At 46.0% G+C, this 24204-nt stretch overlaps 1 protein-coding gene across 3 annotated transcripts in view; it reads right to left on the bottom strand.

The window, feature by feature from the left end:
• Positions 1–24204, bottom strand: part of LOC139758115 (uncharacterized) — a 357618-nt gene that overhangs the window by 170718 nt on the left and 162696 nt on the right. For all 3 annotated transcript variants that reach the window (XM_071679216.1, XM_071679217.1, XM_071679215.1), the window contains exon 3: positions 2257–2361. In XM_071679216.1, coding sequence (XP_071535317.1) covers positions 2257–2361 — 105 coding nt within the window. The remainder of the gene's footprint in view (positions 1–2256; positions 2362–24204) is intronic.

Below are 24204 nucleotides of genomic sequence, written 5' to 3' on the forward strand. Positions count from 1 at the left end.
CAGTTTTACCTCGACCGAGCAACACACGTCGCTATTCCTTCCAATTTGTGATGCATTACTGACCAACCAGCCATAAGATTTAGAGGCTGTTTTTCGTATGAAAGTGGCGTATCAAATCTCATGTGGGAATAAACACAAAATTCATGACAAATATCAACCCGTCTCTTTCATCCGAAAGAGCTTATCAAGGAAGAGCTCACGCTCCGCACGATGCTAACACAGCCTAACATAGCACGCTCTCGTGCCTTCTACGAGAACGAGACAAGCACGGGGTGATATCAAACGCTTCAACAAATCAGCATGGGTGACATCAAACGCTCTATTCGGCTAACAAGTACGACATCGAGCACGGGCGACACCACGCGCCCTCTCACAAAGGCAGCTGGACAAAATTACGACCGGCAGAGTCGAGTGTACAGGTGGTCGTGTGTGTGTAACTTCGTGCCCGAACCTCCTCCGGCTACAACCACCACCGCCCCTGGCTGTTATTCCTCGTACAATTTGTCCAGTGGACAAACGAACGGCTCTAGGAGAGAGGTGAACGACTAGCTCTATGGATGATTGGTGAACGACAGGCTCTGAGGCAGAGTGGTGAACGCCTGACTCTAATAAGGAACAGTGAGGAAGGCTCTAAAAGGGAAAGGTGATTTTTTAGAGGAGGCAAAACAATAGACCAGAGGCGTAACAATAAGACTCCATCGTGACAATGAGAACAACCTCAATGGTCACTTGACACACTCCACCTAACAATAGAACCTGCCTGGCTCAAACTTAGAACCTCGAAGACCCAACAAATCTCATGCTTTCCTGAGGCTCCACTGACAACTTCAATATCAAGTCCGGACAGAGAAACTTGGCGGTCTGGGTCCCGGGAGAGCATCAGCGGAGACAAAACATTATATCTTTCAGGTTTTTCCCTGGTGTGTCCCCAACAGCCTCCGTACAGTCCTACCAGTCCTGTACCACTTACGGTACATGCAACTTACCTTGTCATTCGTCAGATGAAATTCCTGAAGAAAACATGACAGTATTTCCTAAAACACAAGCTTCGTCTTGCGGCGCAACAGCGAGTGACAGTAATCAATAGTTGTGCATAACATATCAAATGCAGATTTGATTGCTCGGAGCACAATACAGTCCAGAGACTGTCGTCAGACCGGTGGACAGACACAATCAAGGGTCATATGTGTAACGAAGAACTTTGCATACCCACTCGCTACACAACGTTGGACTGAGGAATGGCAGCGTATTACCAAACCTCAGCGCCTTACGTCACCTCCACCACACCTAGCATGTCACATCAAAACTATGACTGTCATTCATCCATTTCTTTTTCACTAAACAAGCTGTCACCATACTGCTCTCACCTTCTACCAATATCACAACAGCAATAAAAATAATCCATGGCATTTCTATAATCATATCTATCAAAAATTCTCTTCTTCACTATCTCTACCATTATCTTACCATCTTTCAGCATTATCATCATACCTATTTTCATTTAGCTATCTATATCACCATGACCTGAACCTTCCTTCATCATCATAACTACCGTCCGTCAAAATCAAAACCATCTTTACCACAAAAAGTACGAAATCATCATCAAAATCAATTTCTCCTGCGAGTACAGGTGATCCCTTAAACATTTCACTGGTCTTCCCTGACGTTCATATGATGAAGGCAGGCGGCCCTCTGTGCCAGATTTCCCAAGCGGCACTGGGCCTCCCAAACATGGAGTGTGGCTGCTTTCAGCGACCGAAATGCCGACAGAATGTAGTGCACCCACCATCCATCCAACGACAAAAGCGCGTAGAGAGTGGGAAAAGAGAGAGAGAGAGAGAGAGAGAGAGAGAGAGAGAGAGAGAGAGAGAGAGAGAGAGAGAGAGAGAGAGAGAGAGAGAGAGAGAGAGAGAGAGAATGAAATGTACCTTAATAGAAACTACAACTACGCTGTGCCGATGGGCAAAGAGCAGAGCGCTCATGGCACGTCGAGCTCCATGAAGAACTTGAAGTATCACTCGCTTTGTCTCCTCTCAGCGACGCTACAATTCTTGAGCACTGGATGAAGAAATGACACGAGTGTGTGTGTGTGTGTACACCTCAAGACCTTCCCATTCCCTACAACACCAAACAGGATGACACGTAAGCATTCTCTTTCTTACCCCTCCCTACCCTCTGCCCCTTCCTATACACCACGGGGGTTGACACGAACACCTCAGGAGACCCCGGGGTATTACCACAAGGAGGCGTACTTACCTGAAGCGGAGGCGGACAGTGGTCCAGAAGCTCCAGCATGTGTCGGAGATTGTGGGCATCCTGGATCACAAAGTTCAGCTCCATGTCGAATTCACCGCCCACCAGCTGCAACACAAGAGGAAAACAAGTTAGCACGCGGACAAAACTACAAGACTTCGCCGCCCACAAGCGGCAACAAAGAGAGAAAAAAAGTAGTAAACAGGCCAGGCTAAATGACCATGCAAAACAAACACATTAGCATAATCCAAATACATAAAATGAAATCCGGCAGCCGTTCTCTGTGACCGACTCACAGAGTACAATCATGGAGCAATTACTGAGGCGACGGGAGCAAAATGATCGCAAGGATTGATACGCACGTACAGATGGACTTAACACGGGAATACTTGGCTTAGTTTCATTCCTTGAGCACGGTGATACGATCCCTTGGATATGGTGGTGTCACCTTCGACCTGACCCCTCTCAACCTTAAGGTTAAGGTCAAAGGTAACACCATATCATATCCAGTGATCGTACCTGCTTCTCTTGGAGCTAAAAATTAATAGTCCCGTCAGTGTTTACGACCAGCACCAAAACACTCTCCGCAGAAGCCTTCAGCAACCAGAGGTCCTTACGTCTCACCAAACAATAAGACCTTCCCATCAAATCTGTGCATCTTGCTATAAGAAAATAATATAAATACTTTCTAAGTTGTCCTGTGATTCGATAAAGATATAGATGACAGTAAGAACACTTGATCAACCTTGAGGGTTTACTGCGGGGGAGACACTTCGCCCCCGATGCATCAGTGAGCATATATAAACAAATCGATACAGTTTTTCGACGCTTGTGCTTAAAATACATAAACTCTTTTATCCGATGGTAATCTGGTCTTGCCGAGCTGATTGACAAGAGGCATACATATTCATGTCATCATCAACTTCCCAGTGCTGCCCGGCAGGTACCTGACACATCCTCTGACACACACTAGCCTCATCCCTTTTATGAAATTCCACTCATCTTGACAACATGCATTATCACACGCGCGCGCCCGCGTGTGTGTGTGTGTGTGTGTGTGTGTGTGTGTGTGTGTGTGTGTGTGTGTGTGTGTGTGTATGTGTGTGTGTGCTATCTGTAAGTTATCGACCAACCCCACGGAGAGGATGAACATCTGGGTTGGTTGTGGTGCGTTGGCGGCGCCCAGGATTCGAATGAGGGCGGGCCCGTGCATGAATCATGGTCAGCGGCGCTAAGCCATTGCCCCATGGAAGCTCGTGTGTGTGTGTGTGTGTGTGTGTGTGTGTGTGTGTGTGTGTGTGTGTGTGTGCGTCGTACCCTCGTCCTCGTAAGGTTAATGAGCCGACTATCAAAAAGCCATCCTCAGATCCCCAGTCCCGATTGTCCTAATGGAGGCAGAAGATTCCCAAACTCTAGACATTACTGGAATTCCCTTTTTTTTCAGTGGCACTCTAGCTGCTTGCGATAATATATGCTAGTTAAGCTGCCTCATCCATGGCTGCTCCAACAAGAGGTCTTCACAAGTATATTTCACCGACTATCGCAAACTACCAAATCTCTATGCATATGCTTCATATGTTCATGCGCTTACACAAATCTTCTACAGAGAAAATTGGTTTGCGTTTTAAACCATCGCAAAGCGACGCGTCAGTAACCATGACCAATATACTGACAGTCGAGCGTTGCTGCTAAACCAACACTCGAAAACTTCAGTTACATAAAAACTGAATGCCCGACCTTAGATATTACCTATACAGCAGCCGATGGAGAGTATAAGACCTTTACAAAGTGGACCATAGCTTTATGAACCCTCCTGTGGTAGGTTTATTCCCGGCACCTCAGATGACGTACTGTTTCCGTCAATACGAACGCCAGAAATGTCTCTCTCTCTGAGGGAAAGATGTGGTTTTCACACCTTCTTCATGTACCAGTCTTTTCATTTGGCTCGTATATTTCCCAACTTCTTGGTCTCCTTCATTCCACACATCAGGGGTTTCCAATATTCACTTCTATGATCCCAAGCATTCAACCTGCGCTTTTCTTTGACACCTTCATTCTTTATCTCGTAGTCCTCAACATTCCATACTTATCAGCCTCACAACATTCTTCACTTCTTGTTCTCCCACCTCCTTCTCCTTGAGTTCTCCTCCCCTTCTTTGCCTCCAGGTTCTCCTACATTATCTCTCTCTCTGGTCTTTCTCTTCCTCTTCTCGTGATCTCTTGTACTCTCTTCGTGGTCTCTTATTTCTCTCCTTGTGACCTACTTTCCCCTACTGTGTTCTGCACCTCGTCTCCTACTGTCCTCTCAATCTGTTCTCCTACATTTCTTATTTTACACCACTTTATAACATGCAGTACTCCCCACTTACACATAATTTCATTTTCTCGCCATAACAAGCCCAAAGTCCTATTACTTTGCCATCTTTACATTCCCTAGACCTTGTTCCTTTTAGTCTCCATCATTCGCATCTTTCCAGTCTCCCATGTTTTTCAGTGGTTCGTATCTTACGTTTCTCGCTTAAGTCTCCAGCTCTCCACTTCCCACTCTTCATCGTTTGTTGGTTTCACACGATCTCATCTCCCCGATCTTCGTCATCTTCGTCATTTTCCATTCCTGTCTTCGCTTTTCTTCGCTTTCCTGCCTTAACTATTCTTCACTTTCCTGTCTTAACTATTCTTCACTCTCCTGTCTTCACTGTTCTTCACTTTCCTGTCTTCACTATTCTTCGCTTCCCTGTCTTCACTATTCTTCACTTTCCTGTCTTCACTATTCTTCGCTTCCCTGTCTTCACTGTTCTTCACTTTCCTGTCTTCACTATTCTTCACTTTCCTGTCTTCACTATTCTTCACTTTCCTGTATTCACAGTTCTTCACTTTCCTGTCTTCACTATTCTTCACTTTCCTGTCTTCACTATTCTTCGCTTCCCTGTCTTCACTATTCTTCACTTTCCTGTATTCACAGTTCTTCACTTTCCTGTCTTCACTATTCTTCACTTTCCTGTCTTCACTATTCTTCACTTTCCTGTCTTCACTATTCTTCGCTTCCCTGTCTTCACTATTCTTCACTTTCCTGTCTTCACTATTCTTCGCTTCCCTGTCTTCACTATTCTTCACTTTCCTGTCTTCACTGTTCTTCACTTTCCTGTCTTAACTATTCTTCACTTTCCTGTCTTCACTATTCTTCACGTTCCAGTCTTCACTGTTCTTCACTTTCCTGTCTTCACTATTCTTCAGTCGGTCTTTTCATCGTTGTAAAAGGAGGTGATTTGACTTTCATGTTCCAAGTTTGTTACAAGTTTTCAGCCTTCCTTAACTAAGCCCAAATGTCTCCCCGTTGAACATATTCTTTTCAGAGGGTCTTTGAAAAACCTTCAATGGCGCGTAATTGTAAACTTTTGGGTTTCTGGACTTTTCATCGATTCGTATATCCTCCAAACGCTATGTGATTTCACATGTAAATACTGCTGAAGATTTTTCTTTTTATATCGTCCCCTCACATTAAGCTACAGGTCCACAATGTACGTACATCTTATACGCAGGCTGGTCTAAGGCACTGAAAGGTGTTATAGGCTATTGCTGTTTTAATACCCGAGTTTTTTTTTTTTTTTACTAATACACATAATTTGGGGGAATAATGTTAATTTGGTGAAGGACTTTGACACCAAAACTCTAAAGGGAGAAGTATTTTGAAACTAAGACATGAGTATGTCTATCTATCGTTTTTCTTCCATCTTAGTAATACTGATCTATGAAATCGTCAGTATTAGTGGCATAGGAGCCACAGAGGTGGAAGAATGTTACAGGTGACACTAAACTGTTCACTTGCTGAAGCGGAAACTTCACACAGAACCAGCATAATCTTTTGCGTCTGGTTTAAGAATAAGCGAGTAATCAGCAAAATTGCCTTATGAAGTATGTTAGCTGAACTCACTCACATGTAAGACTACGATCCACTGAATGTTACGAAGTCTACTGCCTTGGTCGTTTAAGAAAAAAAAAAACTATTTGCTTTTCTCTTGCTTTGAAATATAATGAATATTCCTCAGAGCTGTACCACTGCTTTGTGATTCAGGTATGTTGGCATGAAGATGTATCGGAACCGGTACGAGACGTGCATTCTAGGGGTACTTTTGGGCTGTCTGTATACGAGGGAGATGAGAGTGGTTTACTCCTGCTCGACAGCGTTGGGCGACGTAGGGAATAAAGGTATAATAAAGGTATACGTAATGATCTCCCGAGTCGTCAGCTCACAACATGGTAGTCTTCGACCCTCCGTCCAAGTGATGATCACTTTGTTATAAGCTAATAAAGGAAGCCACTTCCAGCGTCGTGACCCCCTGAAACTGAAGGGTTCTTTTGGGTAGCGATCTCGAGACACTGAAGTAAAGGGTATCCAGCATGATTGATGTCTGTGCGACCACAACATCGATTCTTTTAGCGCTGTCAGCTCAGAAAATGGGAGGTGGGATGTTTTGCTGCAACCTCACAATATATCCTGTTACGATGGAAACCCTCAAAAACATGCAAGCAACAACGGTAATTTTTGTTTTTCGGTAAACCCATCATGACACCTTGGTGTCGTCTGCCGCCAACCCGAATGGGATGACAAGACGCAAGTCATGTAAGCATTCCGCTCGACTCTGAAGGGACTGAAACGTAGCACTAAAAGCCAGCATATGGCAACTCCTTCACTATAACAGGCCACTCTGGCCTCCAGCCGACCTCTTCAGCACGAAGGTACGAACCATTGGCGTGATGGCCTTGCCTTCAACTAGACCCCTCAAGTGTCAGATCAAAGGCCCGGCCATCACACTCGACCCTTTCTCAAGGGTCGTACTATTCTGCTCAAGGGGCTTAAGAAGGATCTAATTCCCTTCTCACGAGCAAAATACTGACCGTAGATAAGAGTCAGATGTACGACGCAGACAGAATAATCATGTAGCCATCTAAATATTAACATCATCCCAAGAAAGCGAGGAGGAAACCGTGTTTTCTTGTGCATCAAGAAACGTACTGGAAAATGCAAGGCACTAACTTCTTCCGCATAAACGAGGTCAGAAGAGAAGCATGCATGGATATTACACGTGGCACTCCGTCACTCACAACCACCTTACGACCATAAACTATAAACAGGAAGTAAAACGTTATGGTAGGCGCTGGAAACGTCGCTACAAATAATTCATTCATTCTTGGGGTAAAACTGGGTCAAGGTGTGCTGCTAATGACAAGGCAGTAAATCACCACAGTATCATCAACTCGGTAATTCTAAGGAGAAAGGAAATATAATGTGTAGTGAGTAAGGCCACGGGTGATGAGGTACTTGAACGTGTAGTGAGTAAAGCCACGGGTGATGAGGTACTTGAACGTGTAGTGAGTAAAGCCACGGGTGATGAGGTACTTGAACGTGTAGTGAGTAAAGCCACGGGTGATGAGGTACTTGAACGTGTTGTGAGTAAAGCCACGGGTGATGAGGTACTTGAACGTGTAGTAAGGCCACTGGTGATGAGGTACTTGAACGTGTAGTGAGTAAAGCCACGGGTGATGAGGTACTTGAACGTGTAGTGAGTAAAGCCACGGGTCATGAGATACTTTGAACTCGACAGTGATATTCCTACGAGACTTGATTTCAGACAGAGTTCTCAAGAACGTCTTCCTCTCAAGAGTGAGAATCGGTGCATATCATCAACTTGGGCAACTCATCCACGGATTGCTACAGCCATGACATATCAGGCCTCCGGAAACAAAACAAAACAAAAAAAGCTGGTGCCCTAGTCTTTACCTCGAACACGGCAGGCACGCTACTACGGCCATCAAACACAATCCAGCAACTTGCTACATTTCATAATACTCTCCCTCCCCCCCTCTACTTTTACGCGTGGCTATTGAGGTCAGGGTAATTGGCTGCAAAATCTTTAACCCGTCACGCGACAATTTAGTTTGGGAATTGTTGCAGAGGGACACGCCAGAAAAAGAGCCCTTACGGAGCTCATCAGCACAAAATTCCGGCCGTCATTTTTACACTCACCAAAGACATGATTAATTCCTGGAAGAGAGAAAATTACCTTTTCCTCCGCCGGCAATCATGCCGTGGTGTCCCCCTCCTTTTGTTTTTCGTCGTCCGCAGACAATGGCTCCAAGGGGCCATTTTGGCCCCCGGAAGCACAGCCATTCACGACGACAAAAAAAAGTCGCCATGTTATCAAACGACTGTTCCCTGACCGGCGCGCAGCAACGATGATGGTACCTAACCTGACGTTAGCTTTTCGCGCTCATCTCTCCCTCCCAAGCAACGATGATGGTACCTAACCTGACGTTAGCTTTTCGCGTTCATCTCTCCCTCCCAAGCCTGACCCCGCTCCTGAGGATGATCGACCAAGTAAGTGTTCAGCTCTGCTCACCACATCTTAAGCCAGTCCTCAAGCTGATCGACCCACTTTTCACATCACAGCTTGGCCGGTCTTCAAGCTGATCGACCAACTCATCACATCACAGCCTGGCCGGTCTTCAAGCTGATCGACCAACTCATCACATCACAGCCTAGCCGGTCTTCAAGCTGATCGACCAACTCATCACATCACAGCTTAGCCGGTCTTCAAGCTGATCGACCAACTCATCACATCACAGCTTGGCCGGTCTTCAAGCTGATCGACCAACTCATCACATCACATCTTGGGTATTGAAATAAATGAGAAGCCTATACACTTCTGTCTTCGCGTGCCCACCAGAACCCTAAATATAGCTGAGCCAGCCTAGCTGACACACCCAGAGGTGCTAACGTTGTAGGCAATAATTACGCCATCCGGAGTTGAAAAGAAGATGGAAATAAACCTGGGGGGGGGAAAAAAAATCCACACCGGGGCCAAACGCCTTCAATTCTGTCCTCCTAATGAAATGAAAATACGCTGCTATATTAAGCTCTTATGATTCGCTGGAAAGAAGCCTCGACTCCAATATCCTGGCGGAGAGGCGGAAAGCCACTACATAGCCCCACTTCACACAGAATGAAGCCAAGCAATCTCGAAATTATAGAGGAAAGGAAAAAAAACTCGCATTACACATTATTAATATATTCAAAGGAAAAGCCTTGAACGAAAACGGCTGAGTGCATGAAATGAAATTATCGTAAAAGTAATTGATTTTGACGAGGCAAGATCATAAACCACTTAACACAAATAATGTTAACCACTTACACACATAATGTTTACCACTTACACGCAAAATGTTAACCACTTACACACAAAATGTTAACCACGTACACACATAGTGTTGACCACTTGCACACACAAAAGTTACCCACTTACGCACAAAATGTTAACCACGTACACACACAGTTTCCACTTACACACATAATGTTACCCATTAACACAAAATGTTTACCACTAACGCACTTAATGTTAACCACTTACACGCATAATGTCATGTGATGCAGCCCTCGGTAATTTCCTAAAGGCTTTTCAAACTTGCGCTAATCTGGCACGGCCAACAAATGGAGGCGATAGGAATAAGGGCGAAGCAGTGCGACTCACCATCATAACATAAAATGACCGTGTAACCATACACTGAGCCAAATATACCACATCAAATGTGAAAAATCACTGAGCCTGTCCACAGCAGTGCTTCTCTGACCTTTCCATCGCTTTCATTTCTGGCAATGGTGCAAAAAAATAAAAAAAAAACCTAGACCAGTGTTATGTTCTCTGCCGATGATGCAAGCAAGTCTCACACGCCACACACACACACACTAACCCAGTCAGTGCCTCATTGGGCCGATGGAAACATAGATGGTGCTTGACGGGGAAAACTTACGACCGCCCGTCATGTATGAAATCATGAACTTCAAATGTCCGCTTCAAAGACCCGACACACACAAACACAACTGTCACCGTAAAACAGGGCAGCAACGCAAAACATCGAAAGGAGACAATTTCCGACGAATGGACCAATGCGAGAACACAACACGTCAGAATCAGATGAGGTGACCAACGTTATGTTCGCGAGGCACATAAACAGATGCTGCTGCTGCCATAAAGAAACCAATGGTACCCTGTCGGTGCGCACACATTCCCCAGTGTTTAAACATGACTATGAAAAGGACTGCGCTATACCTGAAGCAGGAACCTTCCTTAAGTTACCACTTGAATATGACGGTATGATCGTACCTATGGGTTACACTCTTATGCTAAAGGCGTTGTACCGTTGTATTCAAATGTTTAAATCATAAAATGCTCGTATAAATCGAAGGAGCTGGTTGTCACAAGCATTCGACTCAAATTTGCTAGAACACAGTTCTCAAATATAATACGTCTCAACGCGATCATGGGAAATAACGGAAGGTCTGGGTCCACACCAGCAGACCAAAACACCTCCACACTGCAAACTCCATCCAAAGAAAAAAAGAACACGACCGGCAAATTAAGAGGATGCACTCCAAACAACCAGGGACCGAAAAAAATAATTCAACCAGCGAGATGGAGTATCTAAGCGTTCAAGAGTTACGTGGAAAATCACCCCGAAGTGTGTGTTCCATCAACGGGGTCGTAATGGTTATGCGGGAGAGACGGCAGCAGCAGCAGCAGCGACGAACCATTCGCTTGATCTGATAACGACGGGGCTGAGGGCGAAGAGAAAGAAGGCAGGACAAACCCTCAACCGACCGCGAGACAAGTCATTCCTGAGCAAAAGCAGGTAATGGATATCACACAACTACCCAGGGTAATCAAGTACCACATGACGTACGTAGTCGGGGACTACACCGCACGGTTCATCATGAACATTGCCGCTCTCTACATCAAAGAACATTAAGCGGCAGATCAGGTGACACGTTACTCAAAGTCGATCACGTACCACAATGCCGCTCTCTACATCAAAGAACATTAAGCGGCAGATCAGGTGACACGTTACTCAAAGTTGATCACGTACCACAATGCCGCTCTCTACATCAAAGAACATTAAGCGGCAGATCAGGTGACACGTTACTCAAAGTCGATCACGTACCACAATTCAGCATTAAGCCAATAACCACAAGAGATCACATAACCCAAGCATTAAGCCAATAACCACTTAACACAAGAGATCACATAACCCAATGACTGATGACTGAAAAAAAGCTGTCATTCACTCAACTGAACGTGGCATGTGGAAGGTTAGACATCAAAGCTTCGCCTTTCGATATTTTTTTTTTTCTGCCTTATATCTGGAAGCTCAAGGGAAGGAAAGGAAAGGTAGCTGAGCTATGCTAGGCACTGTCCATTGTCCTTAACTGTCCTCCACTTACCCACAAAGACACACACACACACACACACACACACACACACACACGCTGGTGCGGGGGACGGCGACGGGGCAAAGTGAATAAATAGATAAATATATATAGGGGAGAAAGAATACTTCCCACGTATTCCCTGCATGTCGTAGAAGGCGACTAAAAGGGAAGGGAGCGGGGGGCTGGAAATCCTCCCCTCTCATTTTTTTTTTAAATTTTCCAAAAGAAGGAACAGAGAAGGGGGCCATATGAGGATATTCCCTCAAAGGCCCAGTCCTCTGTTCTTAACGCTACCTCGCTAATGCGGGAAATGGCGAATAGTATGAAAAAAAAAAGAAAAAAAAAAAAAAAATATATATATATATATATATATATATATATATATATATATATATATATATATATATATATATATATATATATATAACTTCACTATACTCTGCAAGCACGTACACATTTGGCAGGAATATGACGTTTCATTTTTATGGTAATGAGATATTCAATGATGGTGAATTCATAACACCATGAAAACAAAGCTTGACGTGGGCTTCACAATTTTGGAAATAATAATAGAAAAAGAAATCGGAATGTATAATACTGTACACGAGCTGGCTGGTCGTTTCTCGGTGCTCCCGAGTACCTACATATCTACGTACGAGTACCCACGACAAGGTTCTGGTGAGGGAGGAGAGAAAGCGTTCGCAAAACCTTCCAAGCGACGCGTCGCCAGATGCCGTTTATTACCAATAATTAATCCCTAAAGCACGACGGTACGACCTTTGCAAACGACGGTACGACGCTTTACAACGACGGTACGACTTTCGAGAACGACAGTACAACCCTGAGGTATGATGAAAGTACCGTCGTGCTCAGCGAGTTCCATTTATCACGACACTAACGCAGTCAGAAAACATTACGAACTGCAAAACGGCAGTAGCAAATAGAACTCTCTCACTGGCAATACAAAGGCCATTAGAACACTAACGTAAAGGCCATTAGAAAGACCCACGACTGTATTGGAAGATGAGGAGCATAACGCTTTATTACAGGCACTACAACAACAACAACAACGTAGTCCCTACACGCAGTAAAACACTCTCAACAACGTATTCCTACAAGCAATAAAACACTAGCCAACAATATTACTCCACCTGTGGGTAACGATATATTACTACACGAAGCACAACACTCCAACGAGTACAACTTCACACGAGGATAACAACACACTCCAACGTACAGGAGAACGCTCTCAAGCCGGTACTACTGAAATACATGATAGCAATACATTTGTACACACGGAACACTCTGTCGCAGGTACTAATCGACCGGAAGAAAATGCCACACTCCCCCTTACAGGGCACATCCACCCAACAACGTCTACTCAAAGCACAGGGGAAGAACACGTCTCCTCATACAACAGATCACACCCCACTAAGTACTACATGATAACAACGTACTCTTGCAAGCAACAAGAGAGCGTACGGTTAAGAGTCCCACATACCACTACCCTGCCCTGAGGAAGACTGGCATGCACCACAGTTAAAGTGAACTGGAGTGAGGCATTCAATTAAGGAAAATCCTCCAGACCCAGGGAAGGATTAATGTAGGGTTCAATTGATGAAGTCACCTCCTCCCGATTCGTGCCAATACTCAATCTTTACGCTTTCATTCGCCGACTATTCAATTTGCTAAAATGTTTCTCGCGCTCTCTTTGCCATTACTTAGAATGGCTTAATCTCGCCTTTGCTCATTTCCATCTCTTCCGCTGCTGTGCCCCTCCTACATCCCACAGGCCTCCAGTCTTCTCTGGTCTGTTTCATCTACTGTATTGTATAGAAAAGTTGTATAACGCCTCTGGATATCCTAACTCTAGTGCTCAGGTGATTTCAAGTATTACTCGCTCTCAAAAGACTGCTTTGTTTACCATTTCCAATAAATCACTCACAAATACAGACTCACCAATATTCCAGAGTACACAGAGCAATACTACAATTTCTGTAGTACTCACTTTCTACAGCAAGAAGTATCCAGCCTCTGTTGATTCACGAAGAACTTATTTCTATCAGGGAGTCGCTTGTGCTGTGGTGATGATAGCAAAGTTGCTGGAGACGACGTCAAGGGAGGGTCGGGATGAACGACGCGCTTGGGTGAGGTACTCCGCATGTGACACCTTGGTAACACAGCCTTCACCAAAATCCAGAGCTCTCTCTCTCTCTCTCTCTCTCTCTCTCTCTCTCTCTCTCTCTCTCTCTCTCTCTCTCCAACTGCTGCGCCCCCTTTACTTGCGTTATGGCGCAACTGTCGCGCCCTTGTACACGCGTTATTGCGCAAATATCGCATCCCGGTGTATGTGCTAATTGCGCAGCTGCTGCTGCGCCACTTGACGTAAGTTATTGCGATCTATTCTCGGCTGTGGCGCCTGGTGAAAGACAGGGCGGTAATCAGTGACCTAAACTGGATTGCCGTCTGCTCCGGGCACAGACAGACAGACTTGTCGTCTCCACTTGGTTATGGTTGTGGGCTGTTGACTCTTTGTTGTCACGCTGAAGGCGTTGTTCCTCCTGGTTGCTGCCGTCCACGTTGGGCGTTGCTCTCTGGTTGTTGGTCTCCGGTTGTGGTCTCTGGTTGTGGTCTCTGGTTATGGCCTTTGGCTGTTCTATAAGCGTAGTTTTGAAATAATGGAATACAGTTGTGGGCAGCGAGAGCGCTGGTCTGGTCCTTGGTTGTGACTCTCTCTCTCTCTCTCTCTCTCTCTCTCTCTCTCTCTCTCTCTCTCTCTCTCTCTCTCTCTCTCAATGTGGGCCAAGTTAGCTGATGTTGGTACATGGTAGCAAAAGAGGAAATCTATAACATGACCTGCAACAAAAGAATATATTCCATTGCACTCAGCCCAAAAAGGATAAGTACTTTCCTTCTCCGTGCGTTCATCCTGCTCCTGCTACTGTGTGTGACGCAGCCTTGGAGCAACAGAAGCTCTCTGATAGGCTTATAGCACAGGGCCCCTTTCACGTTGGGGTCCTCGTTTTCCCTCAGAGGCCCAGTCCTCTGTCTTAACGTTACCTTGCTAACGCGGGAAATGGCGAATAGTTTGAAAGAAAATAATAATAATAATAATAATAATAATAATAATAAAATTTTGTAAATACAGAAATGAAAAGAAAAAAAATCTCATTCTTCTTGAGAGATGTATAAAAATCTTTGATCACATCTCATCATACTAACACATGATTAAGACTGCTGCGATTCAAACATCAATATCCATCTATCACTAAACCATCTCATCACATTCCACCTCCACCATTACTCCTCCTCCCATCTCCAATCTTCTCTCCCAACTCCATCCTTTTCATCCCTCCTTCCCTCCCTCTCCATCTTCATTATGAATACGATTCTTCAAGGCGTTCCTCGTCCACCCAGACCTCGGGCCGTCTCCCCAGTATTGCCGGGAGGCGAAGAAAAAGTCCGTGTCACTTATCGATCCAGGCATCAATCCCGTGACCTGCTCTCTCTCTCTCTCTCTCTCTCTCTCTCTCTCTCTCTCTCTCTCTCTCTCTCTCTGTGGTGACACTTGCTCTTTCCCTGTGACTCCCTTAACCCGTTCTCTGTGACCCGCTTCTCTCTCCCCGATCTCCTTTGCGCGACTCGTTCTCCCAGTGCTCTTCGTGACCCCATGTTCTTCGACCCATCCTCTCGGTCTCTTGTTCTTTCCTCCTTTGTCACGTGACTGCTCTCCCGTCATTCTCTGAGACTCCACCTCTCTCTCTCTCTCTCTCTCTCTCTCTCTCTCTCTCTCTCTCTCTCTCTCTCTCTCTCTCTTTAGCACTCATTCTCCCCCCGTCCCCTTAAATAATGCTCCTTCCTTCACCTCTCTCTCTCTTCTCTTCGACGTCCATATTTACATCTTCAATCCACTTTCTCTCGGCACACTTCCATTTTCTTTGATCACCCGCCGTATTTCTTCAATCCCCCGGTTCTCCCATCGCGTCTATTCTATCTCCGCTTTCCAACGCCCCCCACCCCCTCATCCCGTCCTCCCTGCCTCCACCCTGCCCTGCTGAGCCCCCCTCCCCGTTCCCCCTGCCATCGTAAAGAGCACTGCATCCCCCCCCCCTTCCCCCCCTACAATTTCGTCTCCCACTTCCTTTTCGATATCCAGACCAGGACTCCCCTCTCTCTCTCTCTCCTCCCCTTCACTATACCACCTTCTTCCTTTACCTTTAACCTCCCCATTTACCGTTACCCTCCCTCTCCATTATTACCCTTCGTTACTGTTACCCCTCTTTCCATCGACCCTCTCCCTTTCTCCCGTTATCCTCCCTCTCCAGCGTTACCATTCTCTTCCTGTTACCCCCTCTCTCTCCATCGTTACCTTCCCTCTCTACCGTTACCCTCCCTCTCTATTATCACTCACCCTCCAGTAACCCTTCTCCATCGTAACCCTCTCTCACCACCTTTCTCTGTAACTCTTTTCATCTTTTTCCCCCCTAATACTACCCTCTCCTACCCCATTTACCTTCTCCCTCCCTCCATCTCCTCTCACACGCTCTTCACCCTCGGAGAGGCCAGGTAATGGGCGGCGGCACGCTAAAAGGTGGCTGCTTCCGCGCTAAAAGTGGATTACGAGGTAGAGGCTCAGCCAGAAATTTAACTTGCTGCGTCTAATTTCCCTACGAGAAGCGACAGGTCAAGGATACCTCTAAGTAGCAGGGACCACAGCCTGCTATACTTAGCAACCCGTGAGAACGACAGTAGCAGTTTGGCGGAGAGATTAGGCGTTTCACCTGGAAAAGCTACCATCACACACAAAATGAACAGCTCGAGGAACGATATGTTCAATTACCTTTCTATGTCTGCAACAGAAAAAGGTACATAAGTACGCCCAAGACGGATATGACAGTGTATAACAAAACAGGACCTTCTTGTGTACAAAATGCATCAGAAACAAACTGCGAAAGCGAACTCGTAGCTTCAAACAAAGTCACCTTTTACAAACCAGTTTTATCACAAGGATTCACAGCCGATGTGCTCAAAGGCTGGAACAGCTCATCACTGAAGTGTTCACGGGATGTCCCGCTCACTTGATCCTTAGGAACAAAGCTGTTACCAAAGCCAGCAGGCGGCTGGTGACACGGCCCTTCAAAAAGAAACGCCTACCGCTCTCAGGGGATGAATGAGTCTGACCCGAGAGAGAGAGAGAGAGAGAGAGAGAGAGAGAGAGAGAGAGAGAGAGAGAGAGAGAGAGAGAGAGAGAGAGAACATTTATCACAGCTTTCAAACAAAAAAATTCCTGCATTAGCCTTATGCGACACGCACATACCACACGAGCCAACCACCACACACGTATAAGCAGTGTTCCTCATGCTAAATGCACCATCATCAGGGTAGGCAGTAAACCCTAACCCGGAAGGCAATTTATACGAAAGACAAAATCCGATGTGGAATCTCCACTGATATTATACTGAAGATCGACCTGTTGAGAGGGTCACATTTTTCGCTCGTGAGGACACAAAGAGGCTGTGATCTACGGTCACTGAGCACGACTCTATGACTCTAGCACGAAGGTACGGGCCTCGAGCACGACGGCTAGGTTAAGAGACGCGTAATAATGTCGTCGTGCTCAAAGATCGTAACTTCTTGCTCAAGGGTCATCCTACCTCCGTGCTCAAGGATCATCCTACCTCCGTGCTCAAGGGTCATCCTACCTCCGTGCTCAAGGGTCATCCTACCTCCGTGCTCAAGGATCATCCTACCTCCGAGCTCAAGGGTCATCCTACCTCCGTGCTCAAGGGTCATCCTACCTCCGTGCTCAAGGGTCATCCTACCTCCGAGCTCAAGGGCCATCATACCTTCGTGCTCAAGGATCATGCTGTTGTGCTCAGGAGGAATTCAAAATCTAATATCATGAAGTGAAGTTAACTCGTATCTGCCACGGGCCATCTGGGAGATTTCAGAGTCCGAGCAAATATACTCAACGGATTGGATTTACGAAAACAGCAAGCACACCGACTGCTTAAAAGAACAGGAAATTCAAACAAAGAGAAAAAAAAAAACGTTATGGAGTAAGTGGCTGTCAGGAAATACTACAGTCTGGGAACTGCAACGTCACTGAAAACTTGAGGAAAATACGAAATTCTGATCAAAGCCGAACGACCTTGTTTCTTATTGGCCTACGACGATGTGGTGGTTCATGCTGGCTTGGTCCTGGCCTTTTGATCTGACCCCCCTCAAGGAACAGGTCAAATGACGGCAGCGTCGCGCTCAAGGGTCGCGCCGACGTGTCCACAGGGTTTGAATAATGCAACGTAGGGTCATCTGGTTTAGCTATGGTCCCGGTAAAAAAGTGTTCTCGTAAGAACATGTCTGGCTGAGGCTAAACCACGCCCTTTCAAGTCATGCCAGGTTACCTGAGGTCGCACTAGAGTATACAAATGGTGAAGCGAACTTGTTTCTCTTGAGGTCGATGCTGCTGGGTTGGGTCGTTGGTCAACCAAATTGTTGAAGGCCTCAGGTTCCACGTAGCCCACAAAGCCTGGCTGATCTGGTGCGTTCCTCTTGTACACAACGTTACCATCCAACCATTCCAGTACCTCTGAACGCATGACATGCATCTCTCTCCAGCACTTCCATTCGGCCGAGGCATTTACCCGGATCGCTCCTCCTCTCATTTTGCAAATGACCGAAGACTGTAATACCCTCCATCAAGTTCGTCTCAAGACTACTCCAGGAAGTCCAAAACTATGTGAGTGAGCTCTAAACTATATTGATGGGAGTTCCAAACTTTTAATACGCCTCATGTATGAAACAAGACCCCCGTTATCTAATAAATCCTCAAAGTAATTACGAAAAGATTTACTGTACACAAGAAGAATTCGAGGTTTTCATACGTCCCAAATCAAGACAAGATTACATTATGAAGTTTCTAGGCTGTCGAAGTCCAGGACGATTTAAGGGTGTCCAACATGGTGGGAAGATAAATTCATAAATTCAATGAAAATTTCTGTAAATGTTACACAAAGTACACTTCGTGAAAAGAAGACTTACAAAAATTATCAAGCAAGTACCTATCTGGTACACTGTACTTGTACTACTAGCAGAAAGACTACTCAACAGTTCCCTCCGTCATTGTACATTATGCTCGAGTTCCTTGCTCAAGTCGTTCATGTCTGTCGTGGCAACAGCAAATCATATCTAACTATAATCTGGGGAGGATGCCTTTCCAAGATATGTCCTTCACTGACTAGATATATATATATATATATATATATATATATATACCTTCCGTCTGCGCGTCACGTAGTGTACGTAATTTCAGTCGCTGGCAACAGGTCTGATTTTTAAAGAGTCGGTCCGGACCGCGGAGGAGGTTCTGTACGCAATATCGGCCACCTTGACAGATCCCGTTGGCAGACAAGGCTACTCTAGCATGGTCGAAATATCTACTTTTTCCTTCATCTTTATATCAAACTATCGACCCTGAGTGGCTCACAAGATCCACGCGCGTCATCTCTGACGAAGCAGCAGCAGCTGTTCTGCTGTGCTCGCTGAATGCAAGTCATCAGACACACTCACTCCCACGACACATCGTTCGCTCTTCTCCTCCGTGGCATGATGACACTCGTCCGTATCGCTCATCTTGCGAGGTTTCCGATTCTGCAGTTCCCCTACACTGAAGCAAGTGAAACGTGCCTTAAATAAAAGGTGCAAGCCTGTGTGTACCTGACCCACTTGAGATACATGGGTACAAGGGTCATTGATAACACACAGACACACAGAAAGGCGTGAAGTCCACAGGAGAGCAGGTGAAACTTCACTCAAAAGCAAGTTATGAAACAGGACAAGTGAAAGACGCGACAGGATACCGGATCGAGTCTGAACATGGGATCTCCGGACTTATTCTGGCATCCCCAACGATCGATGTCAGTAATGGTATGAGAATCGACGCGAACCTGAATGGAGTTCCCTTGAAACGGCATTTATACAACTGGAGGCATCGTATGTCGTCTGGTTTCCAGTAGGTCGCCATCAGCCCGTTGAGAACACATTAACACTAAGACGACCAGACGGCTCTCCGTACATCCGTCTCCTCCCTATACTTATCAAAGTAAAGTGCACTTAGAAAGCAGTGGTGAGGACGAGTCAGTCAGAGACAATTCTTACCTCCGTCTCATGTAATTTCCCTTCTGTATAAAGCTGCAAGATCTTCTATTTTCATGGACATATTCTTTATCAATTCTATTTCAGCCTTGCTTCGTAGCAACTGAAATCGAGGTTTAATTCTTAACTCCGCCTCATGTAATTAACACTTTATAAAAAATATTCATCTAAAGGAGCACCATCTCCATTTTCATGTACATATTCTATATCAATTCCATTTCAGCCTTGCTTTTCAGCCACTGAAATCGAAAACTGACATAAGAGAAAATGCTATTCATGGCGTCTGTCCGGTAAAATAATTTCCTGGCGTATCTGAGTGAGATCCGAAATTTCCCTGACAATTCCCTGGCCTTGAAGTGGGATGATGAGATTTTTCCCTCCGCCTCCCCCCGTGAACTGGGGCACCTTGTTGTCTCGTCCCCGGTAAAGTGGAGGGAAAAATTATACAGTTGCCATGGCTACACATTCACCAGACACCTACAGGGAAAAGAGTTGAGAGTCAAGGTTGACGAGTGGAAGGGAGGTTATGACCGCTGCTGATGAAAGGACGAGCGAAAAAAAAAATATATATTCTCTGACTTTGAGGAACGTTTGTCGACGTGGCGGAATGCCAACACACGAGAGGTCACACCCATATATGTGAGGGGGTGATACATAAGGAGAGCAGTGTGAACGACATCATGACTGGATATTCCCTCAAGGGGATGATAACATTCAGATATTGGGGGTACAGTCACTGTAATATGGAAGAAGATGGAGAAGAAAGTAGTCTTGCCCGGATACATAATGCACGGAGTATCATTCGGATACATTAATGTGTCCATATTCACCGTAGCACAATCATGACTGATGAGTATGGAGAGAGTAATATCCCAGGCCATTATTCATGTACATAAATAAGTACCAAGAAGAGCATGGGTGTCTCGCGACACTCCCACATGATCAAGCTACCACCCGGAGACACACGAGCGTAAGCAGCAAGTATCGAGCTAACGAGAGTGGGCCTTTGACAGTACCGGGTCCACACACGTCGCTGCTGAAGGTGTGTGCACAACACGAGTGCAGACGTGAGACTTCACAACCCCCCATAAACGGGTATGGACAATGTCTTACTTTTAAGCTGCGGGGAAAATCGAATTACTTGCAGGTTAATGCATACTGACGACTTCAGAGCAGTACGACTGAGAACTATATGACGCACACACTAATCTAAACCGAACCTGCTTCATGTTTAATGTTCTTATGAAATGTAAATAACCTAACGGAGGGTTAGCCAAAGGGAAGACAAAGCACTGTGAACATTCTAATAAAACCCCGTCATCCTGATAAGTGGCAAGAACTGCCACAGAGACCCTAATGTCTCCTCCAGCACAGAGCAGCTTCACCATACCAACAATATACAGAGAGGCCGTTCGCTCTGACGACACCACTGTAGCCAGCGAGAGAACAAGTTCCCCATGCGGAAGGATCTTAGATCGTCCACTGAAATACACGGAAACTAAAGATGACAGCTTATATTTACGCAGTGCCAGAGGCCCGGCACTCCTAGGCAATGCCATCAACGGTCACAAAATATGGTCGCCCCCAGCCCCAGGGCCGGGATGTCAGCAACACACGTCCACCGCCTCCTATGCTTCTCGATTTTTTTTTTCTCCTGCTCCTTCCTCATACACTATCTTACAATACTCTTTCTTACAGACTCATCCCTCCTTCCACTATCACTCACTCTACCCCTACTCACTCTCTCTCTCTCTCTCTCTCTCTCTCTCTCTCTCTCTCTCTCTCTCTCTCTCTCTCTCTCTCTCTCTCTCTCTCTCTCTCTCAGGGCAATACTGACCATCATCTAAGAAGCGCACACGGCAGGCGGTGTTGCTCAGCGCTCGTTCCCATACCACACCGGCTTGTGCGTGTCCCCTGTGGTGTACGAAGTCTTTCGAGTGTACGCCCCCGTGTGAAGGGGTTTCTGAGTTCAAGTCTCGAGGCATCCTGGCTTCTGAATATTTGGGTGTCCTCCAGATATTATGGTGTGTGTGTGTGTGTGTGTGTGTGTGTGTGTGTGTGTGTGTGTGTGTGTGTGTGTGTGTGTGTGTGTCCCGGTGTATACTGCTGTTCCACTGTGCATCCACCTAACGCAAAGCTCTTTATTTTAGTCTACACGGGATCGTAGAGTGTAAACTGTAACTTTACTTGGGGCTTTGCGCATGAGGCCCATGGGCTTCTGTGTGTAGGCTTGTTTATACATATATCAGCACACATGCTTCTGAGTATAAGCTGTCTACACAGGTTTCAGTGTATGGGCTTATGATTGTAAACTGTTTACGCAGGTTGTAGCGCATGGGCTTCTGAATAGGAGGCTGTTTACGTAGGTTTCAACACAGGGCTTTCTAAGTGTAAGCTGTTTACATATGTTCGTTTACAATGTTTTAACTCAGGGCCTTTCTGTGTGTAGGCTGTTTACGTAGGTTTGTTTACATATGTTTCAGCACAGGGCTTTCTAGATGTAAGCTGTTTGCGTAGGCTTTAGCCCATGATTTCCTGGTTTTAAGCTGGTCAGAAAAAGGTCTCTCAGCACAAAGAGTGTTTGAGTGTGGGTCGTGAGAGCACACAGGCTTCGGCGAGTGTGGCCTGAGGGGTGTGTGTATATAGCCACCATCCGGCCACTCCTGTAAGGGAGGCTGTTATCACACCACTCAGGGAGGCAATTTCCGGATTATCTTCTCCGGGGGGGAAAAGAAAATTCATTTATCCGGAGGTACATCTCATAGGCTTACCGGGGACATTACTGCGTTGCTCACCACACAGCAGGAGACATCAATTTCAGAGAGAGAGAGAGAGAGAGAGAGAGAGAGAGAGAGAGAGAGAGAGAGAGAGAGAGAGAGAGAGAGAGAGAGAGAGAGAGAGAAAGCTGCGTCTGCCTGAGAAGCGAAAGACTGCATCGGTATGTGTAAGCCAGCAAGGCCAACGCCCACCAGCGTGCTACGGAAACACTCGTCGTCAATTCCACCCAGTCAAATAACCTTTTTAAGAAGCTGAGCTGGAATTACTCAAGCGAATGTACGCTCGCCAGGCGTACGTTACCCAGAGGCAATAAAGACTGCGCGTCACAGTCATCAAAAAATCCAAAGGGGAATACAGAGGAAGAGTTCTGCTTTACGATGTGTTTCTGTTAAGAGTTATTTCCCCTATACAGCACGGCCTGATAGGTAGTCACAAAGTGTGCCTCTTACTCACCACCAGCAACGGAAGGTGAAAGTCACACCGGTGTAATAAGAACGATACGACCATTTATTCGACCTTTGCCCCTTAACGAGCCTAATCTAAAGTGGCTTCCTAAACCATAACCAAAACCACACTAAACCAAGTCATGCACCTCCGACATCTGGTTTATTCTGCTGCCCTTCGAATACACTGGGCTTTTAAAAGTTCTCTGCCTTCATAGGAAAAGAATCTAACTAAACCGAACTAAATTTCAAGACATCCAAAAACCCTTTGGTTCCCAAACCGTCTACCAACCTCGCCAATGTTAATCTAAGGGGTAACTGGTGACAGGGGGAGGCCCGGCGTCTCCTGCGACACGCCAGGGGTTCCCGGTAGCAGTAGCCAGCCAGCCCCTGCGTTAGTCGCGGACGAGACACGAATATATCAGGAGCGACAAGGCCAGCACCTGCTATTACCCATGGCAGACACGCAGGGTGGTTGCTAGGGAGGGAGGGAGGGAGAGTCACTCCAGAATTTTTACCTCGACTCAAAAATCTCTCTCGGTACTGGGAACATCACTACCAGGCCTTTATATAACATAACTTCACCAACACAACAGTAACTGTAATCAGACGATGACTGTGTGAACGAAGAATGAGTGTTATGATACCAAAATAAATGAAAAAAATCAATGTATGTAAAAAGGGGCTTCACAAACACATCGCTCAAGTAATGCTGGTAGAAGTGTAAAAGATGCGGGTTCATACACCATTCCCATACAAACGGAGGTAACTCCACCTGGGCCATCTTCCTCGAACAGCTGTGCTCATTTTCTAACACACGTCCCTTTTATAAAACTTCCAGCATCCAACAGTCTGCCAGACCAAGCGTGTCCCTAACCAAGAAAACAAGGCCGGAGACTGAACAGCTGGGGTGGGGGTCAGCCAGCCCCTGATATCAATGTCATCGGTGAACATTAAGTAGAGGCATCTGGGTCTAGCTCACATACTCTGTACCATTCAAAGAACGCCTGAATCTGGGTGACGAGTCCTGGCGTAGTCACTTGCTGCAGCCTACCACCAACTCCTCCCGCAACGCGAAGGACGAGAAGTGCAGACGCTACAGCGCCGGCTGATGAATACACCACCATGTAGTCCGTCGTTTGTCTTGCCTGATGTGGAATTAGTTTCTTAAGGAGGTGGGGCCGGCAGAATCCCAATGAGAATGAGGGAGGGGGGGGGGCGCATAACAGGCACATGTGCGATGCAATGAAAAACAACCGCTGGAGCAAGATGCCATTAGGCTAATGCGGTCTGTGTGAGCCACGTACGTACACA

Source organism: Panulirus ornatus, chromosome 29, assembly GCF_036320965.1.
Source record: "Panulirus ornatus isolate Po-2019 chromosome 29, ASM3632096v1, whole genome shotgun sequence".
Classification (NCBI taxonomy): Eukaryota; Metazoa; Arthropoda; class Malacostraca; order Decapoda; family Palinuridae; genus Panulirus; species Panulirus ornatus.